This window comes from Misgurnus anguillicaudatus, chromosome 23 (assembly GCF_027580225.2).
Source record: "Misgurnus anguillicaudatus chromosome 23, ASM2758022v2, whole genome shotgun sequence".
NCBI classification, from domain to species: Eukaryota; Metazoa; Chordata; class Actinopteri; order Cypriniformes; family Cobitidae; genus Misgurnus; species Misgurnus anguillicaudatus.
The window spans coordinates 12,901,824-12,925,944 of NC_073359.2; the positions used below are offsets into that span (position 1 = coordinate 12,901,824).

Genomic DNA, 24,121 nt, shown 5'->3' on the forward strand with positions numbered 1-24,121 from the left:
CCAGGCGAGCCCAGCAGTCCGCTATGATCAGAGACGGTCTGATTGGTTGGTTGGTCAAAGAGCTTCACGACTCAGACTGTCTATCCGACTACACACTTGAATATGCCATCTCTCTACTCATGAACCTCTGTCTGCGAACCCAAGGTAAATTGGCATACTAAATTCCAATTGTTTAAATGTAAATAACCAAATCAACCCCCCCACCACCACTTTATTGTGTCATGTTATTTTTTATGTCGCCCACATTACAGGTAAGCAGAAGTGTGCAGAAGAAGCCAAACAGGTCCTAAAGGTTCTGACGGAGCTCCTTGGACACGAAAACCATGAAGTAAGTCGCCCTGTTACTCAATAGCTACAAACAGGGTGTGTTGTTTGCCTGAGACCACGTCAATTTTATGTCAAACATTGAGCCTTTTGTCAACTTTAGTTTAATATGTTTGGTTTGACAGTGTGCTCTCGTCAAAGTTTGACATCAGTGACTTCTGCTATTTTTGTAGTCTGTATACACTGTAAAAAGTGAAAAGTTGGATCAACTTAAAAATTACTTCAACTGGTCACACTTAAAACATTTAGTTTTGTCAATTTTTTTGTCACATTTTTTACCTAAAGTGACATTTTAAGTTGAAAAAATGTAAATTTTTTAAGTGTTACAATTATTTAATTTAATTTAGATCTCATCATCTCAACTAACTAATTCATTAATTTAAATAGTGATTGTGGATTTTCTATTTATTTGTGTGTATATGTGAATAGATCCGGTACTATGTAAACGGAGCTTTGTACAGCATCCTGTCAATGCCAGAGATACGAGAGGAGGCCAGACAGATGGTATGGTATCTTACTTTTATCTGAAGGTCATGTCTTAAAGAGATAGTTCACCCCAGAATGAAAATGTTATTATAAATCAGTTACCCCCATGTCGTTCCAAACCCGCAAGTTCTTCGATTGTCTTTGGAATTTATTTTTAGATATTTTTGATAAAAACCAGGAGGCTTGTGACTATCCCATAAACTGCTTACTTACGGGTTTGGAACGACACAGGGGTAATGCTACGTACACACCAAACGCAGGGCATGGCGTTACTCACTCTAGATTACTAGGATTTACAGGGTTTCCCGCAGAAAATGTGTTAAGCTGGTAGGGGTGGGTGGGGCACAGGGTGTGGGGCAATCAAAGGGGCGGGGCGTGGCGTCATGATGAAAATTAAAATATTTTTATTTAAAACACTCAAATAAAACTTAATTTTGAAGAAACTATGACAGAAAATGAACACATACTAGATCATTAATTAATTAAATGTTTTTACCTCTAACGGGAATAGCTGCGTGATGAAGTGAAACTAAAGGGTTAATAAACACAAACTAAAGCAGAACGACTGGCGAACGATGATAAATAGCCCAAAAATTGTAAAAACTGATAATATCCAACTATTAATTACATTATCTTAAAGGAGTGTAACTACTGTAGCATGTAAATAATGCACATAAATAACATGAGCAGGAGCACTCAACAATTATATTGAATCAACAGGCACGTGAAACCTAGCTAGCAGGTTGCTCAAACAACAAAATCACCAACTAAATTAGTTTAAACTATAGACTAATACAATAACAGGCTTAAATAAACCCAAAACATAAGGCCAGTTAGAGTTCTCACTAACACGTGTTTTATCAACTGGCTATCCTCCAGACATGACGGACCACGTCTTTATCTAATTTCGGCCGTGTGGCGCGCATGCTCACTTGTGGTTTGAAGTGCATCCGCGCAATTCTCCGAGATGCACTTGACAGGCTTTGTGCAATTTTCTTTTTTTGGATGACCTAGTTAAGGCGGTAGGGTTTCCCAGCTTAGGCGTGCCGCCCAAACTGCAAAGTGCTAAAAAACCCTGATTTAACTTTATGTCATGCGAATTTTTGCTCGAGTTGAATATTTTCAACTTGAGCGAAGACGCGTTTGAGGCGAATATCGTGTGTTTTCGCGGCAAACGCTCCTCTCCTATCGCGTCATTCGATCGCCCCACGCGAGGACGCATCTGATCACGTCTTTGCATTGACTTTGTATGTAATCTACTCGCGCAAATCATGAACCCACACCAGATTTATGATTACATTTTTAATCTGGGGTGAACTATGCCTTTAAAGATGAGCTGAGCTGACTTTACCTTATCTTAAAGGGATAGTTTATCCCAAAATAAAAATAAATCAGTTTTCATCACAGACCTTCATGTTTTCACAAACCTCTCTGACTTCAGGTTTAAATAAATGTGTTTTTAAAGTCGCCATGAAACGGAAGTAGCGATTGCCTTATTTTCCCCGTGGTGACATATATCCGAATTAAACGGCTTATGAGATTAAATAAGGCAGGGCTGGATTTGAATTTGTCCATCGAGATCTGATTGGATCGTTTGAAGTTGGGTCGTGTTGCTAATTGCTAATCGCTGCGATCTTCTCCCGATCTTCTCTAATCTTTTTCACATAATAACGGTAAATAGGGACTGGGCCTGTTGTGAGTTATTAAATGAAAAACAACAAATTGTTTACACAAAAAATAAAAATCTGTCATCATTTTCTCATATTGTTGCGAACCCATTTGCATTTTTTTCATCAATGTTTATCTTTTGGTGAACTCCAAGTCTTCAGAATCCCTCTAAAATTTCAGTCAAAATACTTATAAAAGCTCTCAAATCATTATAAAAGCTCTCAAATCAGCTTTTGACACCCCATAACATTTAATTATATTGAAAAAGGCAGCCAGGACTTTCTTTAAATATATCGTATGTGTTTACCAGAGAAAATGTTGAACAAGGACTTTCTTTATGGCTAAACTATTCCTTGAACAAATTATACAGATAGCTGTGATCACGCAATACAAATAATGTGAGATAATGAAGTATTTTGTTGTTGTGTTCAGAGTATGGAGGAAATCTTACACTGTTACACTAAAGAAGAAAACCCTGAACTCAACAGACAGATCGAGTTCATCATTAAACAGCTTAATTCAGGTATAAAGTTAATCTATTACTTAATCACAATGTACTGAAACCTTCATATGTTATAACTCAATTATTTGCACAGTGTCTGGTAAATGTCAATATTAGCATAACAATGTTTTATGTTCTAAAGTTAGACAGGCAAATAAGTTACCATCCGTCATTAAGTGTGTATCTCCCTTTAATTTTATTTACTTTTTTAATTTATGCTTTCAATCTACACAGGGGATGTCCCTCAACAAGATCTTGAGTCAGATGATGAAGAGGATGATGATGAAGATGATGATGATGAGGTAAGTAACACATTATATTAACTTTTTGGCATTCCACGTGTCTCAGATATTGATTTACAGGCCGTTTCTTGAACGGAAGGCTGCATCCTTTTGGAGGCTGCATATGTCATAAAGAATTACTTTAGAATATAAATATCAACAAATATAAAGTTTATTATTATTATATGTGGAATGATCTGCCGGTTGTGACAAGATGTACTGACTCTGTAGCGGTTTTTAAGAATTGGCTAAAAACCCCACTCTTCCGCCAACATCTCACTTGCTAATATCTTTTCTTTTTTTAATTTTATCTTTATCTTTACCTTCTCAGTCAAAAAAACGACCCCTTGGCTATGTACACTCGCCTAAAGGATTAGGAACACCTGTTCAATTTCTCATTAATGCAATTATCTAACCAACCAATCACATGGAAGTGGCTTCAGTGCCTTTAGGGGTGTGGTCCTGGTCAAGAAAATCTTCTGAACTCCAAACTGAATGTCAGAATGGGAAAGAAAGGTGATTTAAGCAATTTTGAGCGTGGCATGGTTGTTGGTGCCGGACAGGCCGGTCTGAGTATTTCACAATCTGCTCAGTTATTGGGAAGTCCATGCACAACCATTTCTAGGGTTTACAAAAAATGGTGTGAAAAGGGAAAAACATCCAGTATGCGGCAGTCCTGTGGGCGAAAATGCCTTTTTGATGCTAGAGGTCAGAGGAGAATGGGCCGACTGATTCAAGCTGATAGAAGAGCAACTTTGACTGAAATAATCACTCGTTACAAATGCAGCAAAGCATTTGTGAAGCCACAACACGCACAACCTTGAGGTGGATGGGCTACAACAGCAGAAGACCCCACCGGGTACCACTCATCTCCACTACAAATAGGAAAAAGAAGCTACAATTTGCACGAGCTCACCAAAATGGACAGTTGAAGACTGAAAAAATGTTGCCTGGTCTGATGAGTCTCGATTTCTCGATTTTTGGTGTAAAAATGCCTTGTTACCACTGTGCAGGCTGGTGGTGGTGGTGTAATGGTGTGGGGGATGTTTTCTTGGCACACTTTAGGCCCCTTAGTGTCAATTGGGCATCGTTTAAATGCTGTGGCCTACCTGAGCATTGTTTCTTACCATGTCCATCCCTTTATGACCACCATGTACCCATCCTCTGATGGCTACTTCTAGCAGGATAATGCACCATGTCACAAAGCTTGAATCATTTCAAATTGGTTTCTTGAACATGACAATGAGTTCACTGTACTAAAATGGCCCCCACAGTCACCAGATCTCAACCCAATAGAGCATCTTTGGGATGTGGTGGAACAGGAGCTTCGTGCTCTGGATGTGCATCCCACATATCTCCATCAACTGCAAGATGCTATCCAATCAATATGGGCCAACATTTTTAAAGAATGCTTTCAGCACCTTGTTGAATCAATGCCACATAGAATTAAGGCAGTTCTGAAGGCGAAAGAGGGTTAAATACAGTATAAGTATGGTGTTCCTAATAATCCTTTAGGTGAGTTTATACTGTCTAGTTCTAGTGCACTTATGTATTGCTGTTCTTGTGTTGCTTCTATTGTTACCTGATTTGTAAGTCACTTCAGACAAACGTACCTGCTAAATGTAAAGTATAATGAAATGTCTGAAGGTTTCATGTATTTCCTGTGAATTTTAGAAATAGTTGTGGGTGTGTTGTTTTAACACTTATTTGACTGTACTCTTGTTAACAGGAAGACGTTATGGAGGCTGACCTTGATAAAGAGGAAGTCCTTCAACCTCAGCCGAAGGAGCTCATTGGAGAGACTTTACTAACAACAGAGTATCTGGGGGTAAACCATTCATAATATGACAATAGAAACCCAATCTAGATCTGAATCTAGGCTCTTGCATAACTATTGATTTATGCTACTGCATGTTGATAGACAGCAAATATTTTCCAGGAATTTCCAAAAAGGTTTTTTTATTTATGTGTTGCGCAAGTTGCTTATTGTTTCATTTGGTGGAGTCTGACCTTGGCTGGGATGTTTTACACCACAAATGCACTATGCTTATGGGTGATTATCATGTCTAACGTTGAAAGTTTTAGAGTCACTTTATCACTTTGTCAATTTATTTTACACAAATTCAACTTTATATAAAGAGCTTGGTTCCAAAACGCAATAAATCCATTTTGACTAATTTCCGTAAAAACGTTTTTTTAACGTGTTTCAAGATGAAAACCACTATTTTCTGTTACAAACTTTCACATAGAATCTCTAGGTTATAATAACAACATTAAAAATTCAATTCCATCATTTGATTTTCAAAGCTTTATTATAAAAACAAATTAGTTTTTGTTTATTATTAATAGTTTTTTTCAAAATGCTATAAATCTATTGAATCAATGTATAAATGTGCATTCATCTTTGCCATGTTATATTCATTTAGTTGACTAGTGGTATACACTGATTAAAAAAATAAACATTAATGGCATTAAACAAAAAACTTACTTTGTCATATTAAGAACACTGTCATTGCTGCTGTTGTCCTTGGGATGTCATCGCTGAACGTTTTTGACAGCAATCAGCTGTAAAATGTTTTGGTCCTGCTCGATTTTCGTTGACTTCGAGTAAAATAATGGAAAGTTTTTTTATAAGATCCTCTGGGGTCAACGTGTTGGCATGACAGAAGCTTGATGCTGTCAGGAGAACAAGCAACAGCCGGCATTTTTCCGTCTTCCGAGTGCCTCTCGCATAAATTATTCGATTTTGATGGCTTACGTTTCTTCCCCGTCACAGAAAACCACCGCAGGTCAATGCCAAAAAAAGTATTTTTTTGTTTTTGTTTGTTTGTTGATCACGAAGTACAAAGTAGATGAGAAAAACTAGGATTCTGTGTGTATTCAACACGCCCCAATTGTTGTTTACAATGTGTGGAATGGTGCGCTGTGATTTGTTAAGCGGATTTATTGCATTCTGCAGAGAAGGAGGACTGGCGTTTATCACATTTTGGGAAAAAAGAGAAAACAAGTTGACAGAATAACATGGCGGATATTGGATTTTGCATAAAATTATCAATTTGCTTTATAATACTGACCTGATTTTTTTTAAATGACGTTTATCGCGTTTTGGAACCAAACTCTTCATATATATATTTATATATATATATATGGGTGATTCTCACGAAAACTTGGTTTTAAAAATGTCAAGCATGAAAATGTAAAAATTGCTTAAATTTACTTTTTTCCCACCAGACATTGAAAAACAAAGTCTGGAGTAAATGGGAACATTAATTTAAAAACTTTTACTTATCATTTAACACTTTTTGTAACATAATTTAAAAAATTTGTCCTAAAAAATCTCATTACCGCAACAGTCAGAAAACATCAACACTGACAGATTTTCAAAATGACATGACAAACCTGAAGGAACATAATTTGGAGATTCTGCACATGCATTTAAAATCAAAGTATTATGCTTCTATTAATTAAATTAACATTTAATAAGCATCTGTTGCTGTAATGATAATCAAAATGTCATGTAAGCATTTCTGACCAGACAAAATTTCAAATTAACTGTAAAAAATGATCTTACCTGGTAGCCATCTTGAAGTAACTGGTCCATGTGCTTGGTCACTCAAAATCAAACTTTATTAAAATTCTGCATGTGTGCTTAAACTGTTCTCAAAAAGTGTTGCGGAGGATGAGAACATCAGGCATGGACACATCATTTTCCTAATTTTTCTTCTTTTTATTATACATGAATAGTCAGTAAATATTTTTTCTGTCATCTAAAGTAGTCTAGCAAAACATCCATATATATTTTTTTCTTAATATTTTTGTGTTAATTTTATTAAATTACAATATAACGCATGTTCAAACACAGCCGGACACATTGCGGTAATGAGAATTTCAGCAGAAAATGAGATAAAATTTACTATTATAAATTCTTATGTTGAAATCACACATTGTGCAAGGTAGAACACAGTATTGTGTTAATTCTGATGCTTTTTTTATGTTACTATATTACACATTTTAAAGCTAAAATCATTAGTGCCGTGGTGTTTCAATGGTTTCGTGAGAATCACCCATATATATTTGTTTGTTAAGGGCTTTTCTCTTATTTGTAGATAATGACCAACATGGTGAAGATGAAAAGAAGATCATTTCCTCCATCTCGAAGTATAGATGAGCCCCTTCAGAGGCCTGTTACACCCAATTCCCACAAAAACACCATGTAAGACCTTTATTTAAGACAGTCATAAAGGGTCAATTATTTTAATAAATAAGCTTGCCATTAATGTATGGTTTGAAACAGAAATTTGTTTACATGATATAGTCTTTATAAAAATTATTCCCAATCACATAAGTGTTTCTGGAGTGTACTTCATGCTGATAAATTGAATTCCGTGTGTTAGATTTGGGAGCAAAATATTTAGGGGACAGTTTTCTGGACAGGGCTTATCCTAGTCCCAGACTAAAATACATGTTTGAGCTGCCTTATTTTAAAGACATCTTGCACTGACATATCTTAACATATATCAGTGTAATTTTTTTGTCTTAAGATGCACACGGTATTGTTCCTCAAAAGGGAACTGTGACAATGTATCTTACAAGGTAACACGATGTAACCTTGCTCTCAATTGAAATTTGTCCCCACATTTAGTCCTTGAATTTGAGGGTATTGGACCTGGAAAGTTTTTGAAAGGTCCTTGAATTTGAAGTTGTCAACCACATTTGTAGCATTGTGACAAAGTTGTGATTACAGTAAGGCATTTACAGTAGTTGTCTTTCTGAATGGTTTTAAATGAAGAAATTTTAGGCTCACACTCACAGTTTTATTAAAGTGCCTTACTAAATTTCATTGCGTGTAGCTTTTCCATGCAGATCAATTTCTGATTACGCAGTAGTGACGTAAATCCTGCGGGTTAGGTTAAAGCTGTGTAAACTTATCTTGGATAGTTAAAGGATAGTTACTGCATGTAAATTTTTGACAGCCTTGCATGCTTATGAATGTAACTGGGCTTGCCGGTTACATAATTTACATTCAAAACAGTTTATTGTATTGTTAACATCCTGCCCCTACAAATCCATTGTAAATGCAGCATTGTTTATGTAACTTCTAGTTAATACCAATTAGGAAATGATGTAAAACAATCCCGTAAAAAGCTATGTCTCTTTAATCATACATAAACTCTACAACTACAGTCTGTTTGATCATTCAGTCCAATGATTCCCATGGACAGACTTCATGTGCAACATCACCTTACTTTACTTTTTTGCTAGACCTGTTATATTACAAGCATTTGAAGACTTGTGAGAGCCAATTTGGGATTATTCAAATTGAAAACAAAGTCTATGTGTGACGCTTAAAAAAGTGGTGAATGTGTCTAAAGTCATCGCTGGCTTTGTCGTCAATGGAAAGAAATCGTCAATAGTTCTGCCCTCAAGGCAAATAGGGTGTTGATGTGCAAGCAGGATCTATATAGCTTGATCTTTGTCTCTACTAAAGCATATTGGATCTTGAGAAACAAGGGCGTAGTTTTGATTTTGACATTGGTGGGGACGCAAATAATGTCATTATATTAAAGGTGCCATATAATGAAAAACTATATTTACCTAGGCATAGATGAATAATAGGAGCTCTGTACATGGTATTGACATATCATGAGCCTCAAACGCTTTTGTTTCCTCATTTTTATATAAACCTTGTGCATACAAAAGACTGCAGAACAATCTCAACATAACGCCAACTGTGACATCACAGTCGAGGTGTGTGGCCCAACATTAAATTACACATTAAATTAATTACAAAGTTATTAAAATGCTAAAACAAAGTTGTGAGGGCTAAGTTAGCGCTACATGCCAATACATGCTATATGCTAGCGTTTAGCTGAAGTTCTTTTAGTTAACAATTAGTTGTTCCTCAAAATCTGTATTTTTGTCTGATACGGGCTCAAAATATAAGGTCTGTTTACTAATGTGAACTTCTGTCATAAGCTGCAGAGCTCAACATAATTATTCATGACCCTTTCAAATAGGGCAAAAATAGACCATTTCATTCAAATGGCAAATCCTAGGGTTGTAAATGGACATGTACAAACGTTTCTGGATAATTTTTGCACTTAATAAAGCAACATACCTTCTATGTAAATATTAAAGAACAATTTAACATATTGGGCCCTATCTTGCACCCAGCACAGTTGACTTTGTCAGTGACGCATATATCATTTCGTATTTTGCACGGGCGCACAGCGGGTTTTTCCCTCCACAGACGCACGTCTGCAAACTAGGGAATGAACTTGCGCTCCCTGGGCGGTTCAGCGCAAAAAAGGAGGCGTGCTCCGGCGCAAACCATCTCTTATGCTATTTTGCAGTTTCAAAAAACAATTGCGCTACTAACCAAAAAAAACCTAGTCTAAAGTCAGTGGCGCGTTGCGCGTAGTTCATTATGCTATTTTAAGGGCGCATGCTTGACCATAATGTCTAGCGTGCAAAACGCGCATTGGTTATCTAATCTACACAGATGCAACAGTTATTTTTGCAAGTCATAAATTGTTACAATAAAAAATATAAGATAAGGGAAATCATTAAATCATAAATTGTTACAATAAAAAATATTAATACATGAGATAAGGGAAATCATTGTGGTGAGCATTGTGGTGATAGTTTTTATTTATTTTGTGTGGCAACGTTAAACAATTATCATGCAAATAACGATTAAAATATTTTCATAAGTTTGTTGTGTGGCTGTATTACGTTTATTTTATGTAAATAATAATTAAAATGTTTTCATAAGAAACCTTAATGTATATGAACTTGATTTGTAAGTGTACTTTGGGGTTGGACCTTGCTTGCGTTTCTTGGGTTCGATTTCAAAGCCCCCAAACCCTTTCAGCGGTGAGGGTGGACGCAGCGATGTCCTCCTGTATGCCCGGCGTGCCCGATTTATGCTGGCAAGCTTGGGATCCCCCCGTCTCCTGACATCATTGTAGTGCTTGGCGCAGCTGATGAGACAATTGTGGCTATCTCCTCTCACGCCTGTTTAACCGACGCTGATTTGGGCGGGTTTCTCCCATCCCCACACAAAACAACTTCTCTGTCTTTGACTGCTCTTACAAGAACGTGGGTCTCCTCGGCTGTGAACCCCTCCTGGTGTGCGCCTGGTAAATCCGTCATAATAATAGCAACCCGCCATGGAACTTGCGCCCTTGCGTTTAAAGGGAATGTTGGATAGCGTTCTGATTGGTTTATTTGACGTTACGCCCAAACCACACCTATGAATTATGAACCTACTTCAGACCAACCCCTTATTGATTTGCGCCCGGCGCAAGAGTTATTTCTCCCTCTGGGAAAATAGCAACAGCGCCCAAGATCCGCCCACAAAGTCACTTGCGCTTTGCGCTTCGCACTTGCGTTTCAGATCGTTAAAATAGGGCCCTCTATGTCAATGCATTCTTTGGCACCTTTAATCTTAGGTTTCTTATTTATTAAGGGTACACATGTCAGAAACAACAAAGGTAGATCAGGCCTATCTTATTTGTATGTTATATTTTACTTTTTTGTGATGTCAGTGAAAATTCTGACTGGGCAAGTAAAATACTGAACCATCAGATTTCTTCCCAATCTACTCCAGCACTCCAGTATAACACATTATACCTATTAAATAGCCATTACAAAAAAATGCAAACAAAATAGTTAGCTACTGTAGTTAGCCATTATTTTATGGTTCGTGCTGTATTATTTTATAAGCAGTCTGTTTAAACTACATACAATATAATGTAACAAGTTTGCAACTCTTTATGTTAATATGGGTTTGCCATTAAAAACAATGTCCCTGAATCGTTATGTGTAAAACTGTTAATATAAGAATGCTTTCTTCCTCTCTATCTCTCTGATAGCCTGCCTGCATAATCATTCACATCCCGTCTCGTTCATGCTGAGCTTTGGCGCTTCTTACAAGCGGGAATGCAGCCTACATTACACGAGTAAAGACAAAACCAATCATAAAGCGAAGTAGGTTAGGGAGGCGGGACTTAAGAAAGATAAAGCCAATCATATTGGCGATGTGAGTTATGGAGGCAAGACTCATCTGTTAACCGTTTGTGTACCACAAATCTTTTTAAAAGAGTTTATATCTATTTAAATGATTCCTGGATGAATTCATGTTAAATTAAATAAGTAAGTAAAAAACACACGAAACAGACAGACATCAGTTGTTTTTTATTTATATATATATATAATGAATAAAGATCATTTGTTTGGTTGAAATTATTGCTAGTGACAGTTCAGTGTTACCTGAATATTGGTAGGGACATGTCCCTAGCATCCCTACCCAAACGACGCCCCTGTTGAGAAAGGTTGTGGACAATCACTTGTGTTTGTTAAGGGACTGTCATTATTTTGATCTTGGCATTCACCAGTGCAGTAGCCTAAAGCCTGCGATACACTAGAAAAAAATCCTTGTACTTAAATTTTAAAGTTTAAATTTACAATTTCAACTTTTTTGACTAGTAAGGAGTTGCTGTAAATTATATAAAAAGTTATTTTAATATTTTAAGCTAATTTAACTTAATTTTTATAATTTATAGCATCTCCTCACTAGTCAAGAAAGTTAAAAATAAAATGTAAATTTAAACATTCAAATTTTGCTGTATGGTTGCTATAGATGCCACCAATGATGCTAGATTGATCAAAATTATAAGTTTTTTCCAAGAACATGGTTTATTAAGATGAAATGGACAGAAAAGTAAAAAAATAAATGAAATTCAGAATCGATTATGTATAGGTATGGGAAATATGTAGAAATCTCTCTTCTTCTCCCCTTCACTTTTTAATGTATTGCAGTATATTTCACTAGTGCTGAAATAGGTTTAACATTTTTAAGGATATATATGTGCTGTTAAACAAGTACAAGTAAACTAATATTTTCTTACTTTATTGTCCACGTAGTGGAAATTTGTCTTTGGCTTCACAGTACAACAACACATAACACATAAGAAAAAAAGGGAGGAAACAAAATAATAATAATAATTTGCATTTACATTTGTAATGTATTACAATAAAACCTATGCACTTGTGTTTGCCTGTTCAGATCTGGTGGAGATGTGGTCTACCCCTTCAACAGGTGGAGAAGTGAAGATAGCACCGCCCACTCTCGTTTCAGCTCCCGCCCACCTACTCGCACCGGCAGCCGACCCAGCACTGCTGAATCCATACGTCAAACAATGGGTATATGCAATTTTGTACTTTCTGTACTTATTTTTTTAAACAAAATTTCTACTGAATAACTGTTTTTCTATTTACCTCAGAAATATTGCCCTGTGTCATTGTTTTGTGAGCCTTTCGGGGGATGATATCACAGTTCCACCTTTAATAAATGTTCTGTTTCTCTAAAAAGATTTAATTTCCTTAGCTTTTAGCCTGGTTGTGTCCTCATAGACCTCTGAAATCTGTTTCAAATGCCTGTGCAGATGAAACCATTTTTTATGTGGTTTCCAGTGCCTGCAAGCAAGGGTTAGTCTGAAAATGCTACTGTCCAAATATGATAAGTAAGGATTTTTTGTTCTTTGTGTGCTTTTATCAGAACCAGAGCACGGATAAAAGCTAAAGTTACCACAAATGTTTCAGATTTAGTTTTTATGAAGTTCATGAAAACACTGGAAGTAGACTGCATTAGAATTCCAAAATATGCACTTTTTATCAACAGGGCTTGAGAATTTTCAAAATTTTTAATGTCTAAATAAGGTACAAAAATCCTGATTTTGGGGATTGCCATTGTTTTGGAACAATTGTAGCTTTTGCCTTACTATCTGCGTCTTTGTTTGAAATATCAAAGTGTAGGTTCTTCTACGGACCATGTGTTGAACAGCACTTGATATTTCTTTCGACATTTCCCGACGGTTTTGTTTTTAAATCATAAGCTTATCATTTCAAATCGGTATGGAAAACGTTTTGATTTAGCTAAAAGATTTGGCTTTAATAAACATAAAATTGTGTTTTAGCATACATTAAAGTTTCAATGAAATCAAAACTGACAATTCTTATTTTGTAATGTAATATTGCAGGGTTTATTATAAACAATTTATCTGTGTATGTCATATATATAAAATATATATATATATTGCCCTCATAAACTTTAAAACACAAGCCACACCCACTATTGTCTTCGCATGATATTCCGTTTCACTCGGAAATACGTCACAACCCGGAAGTAAAGTCGATCACGACTTCCAGTTCAAGGGGACTTTAAGTTGCTCTGTAGTGGCTACCAAATGTTGGAAATGTAGCAAAACTTTTTTCAGACAAAATATTTGGTAGGGGTGCTCCGATAAATGCCGATATACACTAATAATACGTGGCCGATAACTTTTCTGAATCGCATAGCCGATATTATTCACAGCTATTTCATGTACTACGGCTTTTGATCAATAAGTCCTTAGTTTGAGTCGTTTAAAATATGCATTTGAAAAAGCAACACTTGTCAAACATAATCATTATACATATTCTTTATTATCATGAAAATACCTGAATACCTGAATATAAATATATCCTTAAGCCATTTCCTGGAGCTGCCTGTCATAAGGTGTTTCTCAATGTCAAGGATCCTCGAAAGCCAGAATTTCGAGGATGCTACGTCATTGGCGAGGATCCTCGGAATTTCAAGCAAGGACTGAGTCATTAATTTGAAAAATATCCCATATAGAGGAAAGGATGCATATGTGTAGCCTTCGCGCTCTGAAATCACCCATAATCCTATGCGCGCAGCATGGAAAGCGCACCTTTTCACTGACGTAATGACGCAATGACGTGCACTTGCTAGCCTGTTCCATTTACGTGTTCTTCGAATGCTAAAGAGGAGCCTCGTCTAGCCTCTGAAGGAAGTGACTTGTAAGGACCAGTCCTGCCAAGGCCGTATTCTTGACATTGAGAAACACCTATAATTGCCTGTGTATGGTTCTTTGTTTACAGCGCATATTGAGTTTCTGCACGAGAGCGCCCTCTGGCTTTTGTATGTAGCGGCATTTCACCGTAATTCATTAAGAAGCATAGCAAACATTATCGGACGATCGCTCGGTGCACCCCTAAAATTTGGTGACGATGTCAACACTACAAGAACATAATAAGATAATAAGGAAATTTTGTCTATATTCCTTAACATTGTAATATGAAACCAATTTGTACCGGTAGAAAAGGCCAGAAAACAAATAGTTCTGAGACAAATTTAAAGCCATTTGTAAAATAAATAGCTGATCAACTTGTTACAATTCATAAAAACAACAGTAACATTTTTAAATATTTCTTAAATCTTGTGTTGGAAAACTCCTGCAGTGACTTTTGTTACAGTTTGTCTAAATAGCAAACATTAGCAAAATCGACATTTGTATCATTAGTTTCTTCCTGGCAGTGACTTCCTCTCATTTTCTATTTAATTTCCACACGTTTGGCAACCATGTGGCTTCTACGACCCGTAAACCTTCACACCTTCGCGTAAAAGTGAACTGCTCTCAAGCAGCTTGGTATGACGTGTGTATGTTAATGATGTCAGTGGTGTTTGAATTTTGTGTTTGACATCTGTTTCTCTTTCTCCGTCCAGGCACAGACTCAGAATGCTGGCGTTCCTCTGTGGAGTCAGGTCTTGCTGGATCCCCAGACAGATCCGTCCCTCTGCAAGGCCAGGATGACACCAATGGCCACTCTTACAGGTGTGTAATTTTTTGTGTAAAACGTTACCCATCTCAAGAGGCAGGTCTAAGGAACCTTGTGTGACATTCCACGTTCATTGTGGCACAGCACATCTAGAATGAAAAGGTCTGAGGGTTCGCGTGATATTAAAGCATACAGCTTGTAACTTAGCTCTAAAAGGCAGTGAGCTAAAGAGAGACCATAGGAATTTGGGGGTGGGAGCGAAGCATCGAACCTTGAGTCGGTGCTGCCACTGACATGAGTTTCAAACAGCTGCTAAACAAAGGGCTGATTCAGGTCCCTGCCCTCTCTAAATCCCTGTCCGAATTGATTTCTGGAGACCCATGAATGTAATGAACATGTGTGGACTACGCTCTTTTGTATATAACTGCAATTTCACTGCAATTTGGCATTAAAAGTCCAATGTTTCCCAAGGAATTTTATGAGATGGTTTTCGGAAGTTTCATTTTCAAAGATTAAAAAAAAATGTATTGCCCTCTGGTATAGGTTATAAACCCTGCCATCTCTATGTAAACGAATGGGAAGTGAGCCAAACTTAAAATCCAGATTACACTGTTAATAATTTATTTTCCAATGGTTTCTGTTACTTATTTCTTATAATGTTGATGTATGTTTGGTCACTTTGGGACCAAAGCTTTGTGTGAATGGGGTTTAAGTCAAATGGGAAAATGGCGGGACCTTGATAAAGAGGCTCCAAATGACATTATCTGCGCAAGATGTCCCAGGCCGTTTTTTAAATATATTGGCTTCTTTTTGTTTTTATAATTGAAGCCTGTTCACGTCATCCATATATTTTTTTACAGTCTATGCTCTGAAGTGTCACATATGGTATATTAAAACAGTCGAATGCCTATAAGCAGTCATCATTTACATATTTTTTTGGTTTTTTTTGCAAACTAGAAATCATCCTGCAGTCAGTTCCACTGAACTGCTAAAATCCTGATTTATTACTGTGACACCGTCTGACAAAAGCATGTAGATAAACATTAAAGATCCTGAATGCTGAGATTTAGGCTATATCATTTTTTAATATCTTTATTATTTTATCTCTTACAAAGCACACAGCCTCTGTCGAGATACAAACTATTTGCAAAATTTCTGTTTTGACAGTACAATGTCTGTAGAAATTACAGTATTAATGGGTATTACTGGCAACTAGCTGCCAGTAACTTACTGTAGAATTTACATTTATGTTATTTACTGGCAACATTTTGTTCAAAGTTAAATGAACATGAAACATTTTCAGACTTTATCTTCTACAGTAAGTTACTGGCAACCAGCTGCAAAATTACAGCAAATTTTTTACAGTGTAATGTATGCAGATATAGTGCCCGATTTACTAAACGGGGCAAATTGGCACACAAGCACAATTTCAGCAAAGCACCAATGGGAGTGTTAATATCTGCAGGTTATTTACTTAAAAAGTGCAAATTAAATAACACGGGGCGCAACAGCTGATTTCCATAATGACCAACACAATCTACTAAGAACAGCACAAATTAGTTCAGGGTCGCAAATAAGCAGAGCTGATGAGGTGCAGGTGATATTCTAACGCTACTTGATTTAAGCACCACGGGCATCTCCGCTGAAAATTTTGGGTGTGAAATCCCTTCTAACGAAGCCATAGTACACTGTAAAGAACCGGCAGGAAGGGTTGCAAGAAGTTTTAAAACGCCTGCTATTGTTTGACTTCTCCTAGTGACTCCTCTTTAATTTCCTCAAGCAAACAAAAAATAACATGGCTTGGCAAACAATATTTTTAATTAGTATGTTCCTCTGGCATTCCAAATAAGCTGTTAAAAAAATCTTCTGCATTGTACCACAAGCTCTGCGATGACATTTTATAATGCCATTAAAATAATCGTGCAAATAAGACACAACACATGCGCAAACATTAGTAAATTGCGTTGGGTGAATCTTTCAAATAATCTCCTCCCATAAATTTTGCATCTAAAAGGGAAACTCCTAGAAATGCATATGCAATAAGGTCTGTGGCTAAAATAACTCAACCAAACTTTTTCAGCGCTAATTATCCACTGCGCATCTTAGTAAATCCCGACAGTCGTTATTTAATGCCAAAATGATGGTTTGCGCTGGTGCAAGCTGTTAGTAAATTCGGCCCATAATCTGTTATGTCTTAAAGGATTAATCCATATAATTTACTCACCACCATATCATCCAAAATGTTGATGTCTTTCTTTGTTCAGTCGAGAAGAAATGATGTTTTTTGAGAAAAACATTCCAGGATTTTATTGGACTTTAATGGACCCCAACACGTTACTGTTTTAATGCAGTTTAAAATTGCAGTTTCAACAGAGTTTCAAAGGACTCTAAACCATCCCAAACGAGGTATAAGGGTCTTATCTAGCGAAACGATGGTCATTTTTGACAAGAAAAATAAAAAATATGCACTTTTAAACCACAACTTCTCGTCTATCTCCAGTTCTGTGACGCGCCAGCGTGACCTCACGAAATTGCCTTAAAGCCGCACATTTGCGGACTATTTTAAACAATAAACTGACACAAAGACATTAATTTGTATCATTCCACATACAACAACGTCGGAACCGTCCTCTTTCTCCACACTTGTAAACACTGGGGCGTAGTTTCGCATACGTCATCCATGACCTATTGACCTGATGACGTATTGCGTGAGGTTGCGCTGGCACATCACATGACCAGAGATAGACGAGAAGTTGTGGTTTAAAAGTGCATATATTTTATTTTTCTTGTCAAAAATGACAATCATTTCACTAGATAAGACCCTTATGCCTCGTTTGGGATGGTTTAGAGTCCTTTGAAACTCAGTTGAAACTGCAATTTTAAACTGCATTTAAACGGTTACGTGTTGGGGTCCATTAAAGTCCATTAAAATCCTGGAATGTTTTTCTCAAAAAACATAATTTCTTCTCGACTGAACAAATAAAGACATAAACATTTTGGATGAGATGATGGTCAGTAAATTATCTGTATTTTTTTTTTTAAAGAAAATTGACTAATCCTTTAAGTGAATGTTTGATTAACTTAAGGAAAAATATCTGATGTGTAACATTCTTATCCGTTGTTGGTTCAGATCAGAAGTTCAGACTTTCCACCATTATCTTCATGTTTTTCCAGTACTATGGATATACAGTCATGTTGTCTATTGTTGGGAATGTAAATGCCTCTTGTTATTTTGTGTCATATCCTGTTCCTTCTGTTTAATTCGTTGACTTAGAGCCATTATGATTCTCATGCACATCCATTGTATGTGATTGGGTTGATATCAAACAGTGTCAACATGTGCTGATGGTTCATCGCATTTGTTTTGTTGGTGGGTGGTGTTTTAAGTAACTGTAGTAATATTTTAATTGTATTATATTTACTTAGCACTACTAAATGAGAGTCTGGACTACTGGATGGTTATGTTATAAATCACACAGGCCAAAGTAAAAAGGGTTGTAAAGAATATGCATGTTTTTTTTTATTTGTATACAACATATGTTTTTGCCTGCCAACAACTCATTTGGTACTACAATAGTGTACAAACCGAGGGGCGACCTTCCGATCTCTAAAGTGACTTAAACTGCAATTCATTGACTGGCCGCTAGAGGCTGGCTCCAAATTTCTATAGACCTCCATATTAAAATTCCCAACTTTACAGTAAAAAAAATTAATTTTTACAGCCTGGTACAAAATATGTTTATGGTCTATATAGCTAATTTTGCCCTTCATGACAACTGTGAGGAGTGTGAATTTTTTTTGTAATAAATTAAACCTTAAAGTTCTATAATTGGCCACTTGATTGACGGGTGAACTGCCACTGCTGTCACTAGAATCAAGATTGGTGGGCGTGGTTTCAGAAACCAGCCACCTCAGCTTTACCCACATCCCACCTCTTCACCCATTTTTGGTTATCCGCGAGTGATGCGAGTCCAAGATGGCGACGACGGCAGGCACAGCCTACTTTAGGCTTCAAAAAGCTTTTCACAAACCTATGGGTGATGTCACGTTTTTTTACAGTTTATGGTGCAAACATGTTGTGTATTGATGCCGTACCCCATGAATGACTTTCCGACAATCATGACGGACGAACATAAAATGCAAAGCTTTGTATTCAAATGAGTCTGCTAGTAAAAGCGAGCAGATTATACATGTAAATTTCACATGCAATTTGTTTTCTGCCTTCTAGTGGGCAGAACATGGGATTTACAACCCGGCCAAAGATTCCTCGTACCCCTGACAGTGACGCAGGCAGTGTCAGCAGGTCCCGTCTCCCGTCGCTGGCCCCACAGTTCTCCAACCGTGAGCCCCAGCAGAGCACTAGCAGACCCGGTTCAGGCGGGGGCTCCGGTGGACGGCCCAGCCAACAGAGTGAGTACCACATCCAAACAAAACGTGTGTGCTTTTACTATTTATGAAATCATTCACGTACCACACGCATGTTTACCTTATTATCTTTGTCAATACCACTTAATGTCATTCTGATGCTTACTTGACAATTAAATAGTTGTTAAACTTACAGTTACAGTACATACGCCCTTGTTACATATGTTTGCGTGCATGTGTGCCACATGTAGTGTGTGTCACTATATTAAAACAAAGTTCAAAGTTCAAGTTTAATTCTATATTCCACATTTCGCTTTTGGTATGAACTTGATAACAACAAAAAATACATTTCCCTGTTTATTAAAAAAGTCAAACCCAATTCCAAATTAAAGTGAATCTGGCCGGTCCATAAATGTTAAAATACATTGTTTCAAAAGTAAAGTCAAGTAAGTGAAATTAACAGCTTTCTTGCAATGACAACATCATACATGTAATACTGGATAATATTGCTTTTTCACACTAAAATTAAGTTAATATAAGGGCTGCTCATTTAATATGTTAATTAGATGAATTAATTAAAACAACAACAGGTTAAACTTTTACGCACATTTAACACACCCAATCGAGAATGTATCATTTTACATGTTTTCAGGACTTGCCCATTTAAATATTTAAGCACAAGAAGATGCAAAACAGACCTCAAGGCATTACTCGCACACTGTTTGAGAAGATTTGTGCCTGCGTACATCTGAAACGCAAGCCTGGAAAGCCACATCTCAAGGCTTCAGACAGCGCACAAATACACGCACATTATAAGAACAGCGAGCAAATGATACCCGAGGTCATGGGGGGGTTGCGCGTTTAACGGAAATATTTAATATTTAAAATTTTTACCCTCATAAACACAGTTAAGTGCTTATTCCAGTTTTGTTTAGGTTCTACGCCGTAGCCTTGACGGTTTTTTATTCAGCAATGGATTTGAAGTAGTGTGTACATTAAACAGCAGCAATACAATTTATTGAAAATGGGTAAAATAATAAAAACATAAAAATAAAAAATAAAGTTTCGCAAATTTATATGGATAAGAAAATTATAACTAAAATACAACAGAAGTATGCCTGTACTTTGCAGTCAGAAATGTACACACAGGTTGTCTTGAAGTAACCCAGATCATAAGATCTTAAAATGTCTTTTTGGGTAGCTCAGAAATTTGTTTAATTTGGATTTTTTTCTTGGAAGTCACTTGCAAGTCAAATAAGAAGGATATTCTTTGCATCATGTGTTGAAAGAAAGCAAACTTGATGACCTAGATAACTCTGAGAAACAGATGAGCCAGATGTCCAACAACAAGGGGACAAACACATTAAGGGGGCGTGCACACCAAAACTTTTAAATGCGTCTGAAAACGCCTATAGGACACCGATTGCAATCTGTTTCTTCAGCTGAGCGCCAGCTTTCTTCAGCCGAGCACTTTGGTAGCTGTGATACTTTTGCTGTGAGCTGGTTGGTTGTTGTGATACTTGTGCCGGCCCTCCTCCACTATGATTGGACGGCCATGTGAGAACCGACATTGACGAGCAGAGCTTTTCACCCAAAGTTGAATCACTTTCAACTCCTGACACTCCGTGCCGAGTGCGGAAAAAACACTGAGCGCAGGAAAACCGCCGAGCGCCGGTTTCAGCATGTAAATAAAAGGCTAGCTGCTGGCTTATTTGAAAAACGCAGAGCTTCCATTGGAAACAATTTAAAAAAAACACAAAAGCTTTGGTGTGTACGCCCCTAAGGGGTTGTGCACACCAAAACTTTTAAACGCGTCTGAAAATGCCTGGAGAATGCCAAATGCCAGCTGTTTCTCAGTTGAATGCTTTGGTAGCTCTGATACTTCAGCTGTGAGCCGGTTGGTTGCTGTGGTAATGTCCCGCCCCTCCTCCACTGTGATTGGACAGCCAGGTGATGACTGACATTGACAAGCGGAGCTTTTCACCCAAAGTTGAATCTCTTTCAACTCTCAACGCTCAGCGCCGAGCGCGGAAAAACCGCCAAGCGCCGGTTTTTAGCCCGAAAAAAAATGCTAGTTGCTGGCTTATTTGAAAAACACAGAGCTTCCATTGGAAACAATTGGAAAAATGCGCTGGTCGCGGGCGTAAAAGCTTTGGTGTGCACGCCCCCTAAGGTGTTTACATTAGAAGGATTTGCATTTGAAAATGCCATTTTATCCTCATCCATAGACGGTTTTATCTGACGCATGTATGTCACGGTAGCGCATCTGGGTGGAACTTAACTTCCAGTCTCTGTTTGTTTAATGGTCTGGTAAGAGGCTAAACTGAACTCTGGGACAAATATCTTGTCAGAAATAACTAATGTTTTGGTTTCCTAAAAATTAGAGGAGACGCCGATCATGGATCACCACTATGTGAAGTGAGGTTTGGCAGCCGGTCTGTAGTTAAGATTGTATACATTATATAGTACACATTTTATACATTAACATTAACTCAGTGTAGTTTTTAAAATGCTTTTGATTTAAACTAAGGTAATCTACTTGTTGTTTATTTAGCTTGTTATCAGAAATAAACTACTCTAAAGGACTCTTTTGTTATTGATTCTTTGCAGAAGTTTACAGGAAGTTACGTTTGTTCCACGAAAGTCGTTTGTTTATGTTGTTACTGCTGAAACAGTCTATAATGGCATTTCAGAAACGATCAACGTACACACTCTACATGACCACGTACAATTGTAAAATAACTTTTGTAAAATAATGATTTAAAGGGACAGTAAGTAGGGTTTTAAGTGTTTTATTAATCAAAATCAATGTCTTTATTCATAAATATGTCCTCGTTGGTATCAAATGACCTCTGCCAGTGATCTAACTTTTTTTTGTAAGCTTAGAATTTCTTCTCTTTACTTACATTGAACGGGTAAGTCCAAGGATGGTTCCATGTCATTCGGCCGTATTGATAAACTATAATAGCAGAGAGGGACAAAAAGCACTAGCCTACCAACGCATTTTCATTCAGAACACGTGAACCAGCTGACATGGACAAGGCGATCAGTGATTACATAACGGCTACCGTAGTTGCAACACGCACTTGGAAAAGCGAGGCGCTAGAGAGCACTATTCGTTTGAATGCAAAATACAGCTCGAGAATTTTAAATGTATGTAGTATTTTAATTTAAATAAAAACCTGCTTTTAGGAGGCCTGGGACCAACCCAACCACCCCCCCCCCCCCCAATTCGAACACTGCTTCCATCATATTGGCCTTCAGTCCATTACTATGCCCTACACATGACATTACCGTCTGTTTTTGGTAATAAGCTAATTAAGTTGAAACAAAACATAAACAACATTCAAACACAACAATAATCAAACACACTCACATACTCTCGGTTTATGTGTAGTCTGGATGAAAAGCGTAACCATAGCATAAGCAATGCATTTAAAAACGTAAACGCATTTATGTAAACGTGGCCTAAGTCTTTAGTTCAAGAGCCTACTGGTGCTCAGCTACAGCTCTGCTGAACATTTAATACAAATTAATACTGTATCATTTTTTGTATTATGATGTATTTTTCATCATTTTGTCCGATAGCAAAAGTCCTTAGTTTGTCGTTCAGCATTATTTGTGCGGGTTTCTCATTATAAAGCGCTGTTGCTTGCACACCACCACCAAAAATACATTTTAACAAGGAGGTTTCATGTAGGAAATCTTGTAGTTTAAGATGACTGGTGTTCCCACAGTGTTTTATTTCAAAAGGAAAGGTTTGGGTTACAGAAGTCGGTAGCTGTTCAAATCTATAGAAAACATTCAGGGTGTGATATTGCATTTAAAACCTTGAACTTTTACCCTTATTCATATGTCTGGATGGCTGTCCTGTTTTTGTGTCATTCTGTTTATAATAATTACTGTATGTATTTGTAATTTAAAGGTGTTTATATGGGTATTTTATGGAATGATATACAATGTGTGTGTGCGTGCATCTGTGTGACTACTGTTGTAGATCAACGGCATAAAACCAACTACTTGGCACTGCCCAACATCCTAATATAGCCCTAAATGCATCATACATAAATAAGTATATACTTATAATTTCTTATTGTATTGTTCAAGAGAGTCAGTAAAAGGGCATTGCGATAAAAGACTGATTACAATAAATTCACACATAAAAGATATGATTTTGGTTTGATGTAAGGGAACACTTTATTGTGTTTTTATTTATTGACTTTGTCATTCATTGGATTGTTCTTGTTTTTATTGGAATGACTGTCAAATAGTTGAAACAACAGCTGCAGAACATCTGAGTCTCTCTCTCTCTCTCTCTCTCTCTCTCTCTCTCTCTCTCTCTCTCTCTCTCTCTCTCTCTCTCTCTCTCTCTCTCTCTCTCTCTCTCTCTCTCTCTCTCTCTCTCTCTCTGTGTGTGTGTCTGTGTGTGTGCGTGCCTGTCGGAAATGTCACTTGCGTTATCACCATTCATAAAATGGACATTGTTTGGTTTTGTCAGTTTAACTACATATGTAGTAATCATTTTTAATATTTGCTTAAACAAATACAACTGACTTTATTTAGCTTATACTACGTTTACCAAATATCAAGACATTTATCACTTTTTAGAAATTATAAAAATCAGCTTTTTTTGTTTCTTTGCTATAGTGGACTATATATTTAATTCAAATAACTAAAATGATTTCGCAAAGTGTTTAACTGTATAAATGACCATTGTTCTTATTTCTTACGGTGTGTTGATTTCAGTTTTCATTAGACTCTTCGCACTTTCTTTCTCCCTAGTATACTTAAAATCTCATACAGTGAGGAAAATAAGTATTTGAACCCCCTGCTATTTTGAAAAATCTCCCACTTAGAAATCATTGAGGGG

General features: G+C 36.9%; 1 protein-coding gene across 6 annotated transcripts in view; it reads left to right on the forward strand.

The window, feature by feature from the left end:
• Positions 1-24,121, forward strand: part of armc9 (armadillo repeat containing 9) — a 50,405-nt gene that overhangs the window by 20,612 nt on the left and 5,672 nt on the right. For 5 of the 6 annotated variants that reach the window (XM_055217572.2, XM_055217575.2, XM_055217571.2 and 2 more), the window contains 10 exons: positions 5-144; positions 252-328; positions 754-828; positions 2,911-3,001; positions 3,215-3,282; positions 4,991-5,089; positions 7,368-7,474; positions 12,332-12,468; positions 14,834-14,942; positions 19,115-19,296. In XM_055217572.2, the coding sequence (XP_055073547.2) occupies positions 5-144; positions 252-328; positions 754-828; positions 2,911-3,001; positions 3,215-3,282; positions 4,991-5,089; positions 7,368-7,474; positions 12,332-12,468; positions 14,834-14,942; positions 19,115-19,296 (1,085 nt within the window). Of the gene's footprint in view, positions 1-4; positions 145-251; positions 329-753; positions 829-2,910; positions 3,002-3,214; positions 3,283-4,988; positions 5,090-7,367; positions 7,475-12,331; positions 12,469-14,833; positions 14,943-19,114; positions 19,297-24,121 lie in introns of all 6 variants that reach the window. The other variant, XM_055217573.2, reaches the window with a different exon arrangement.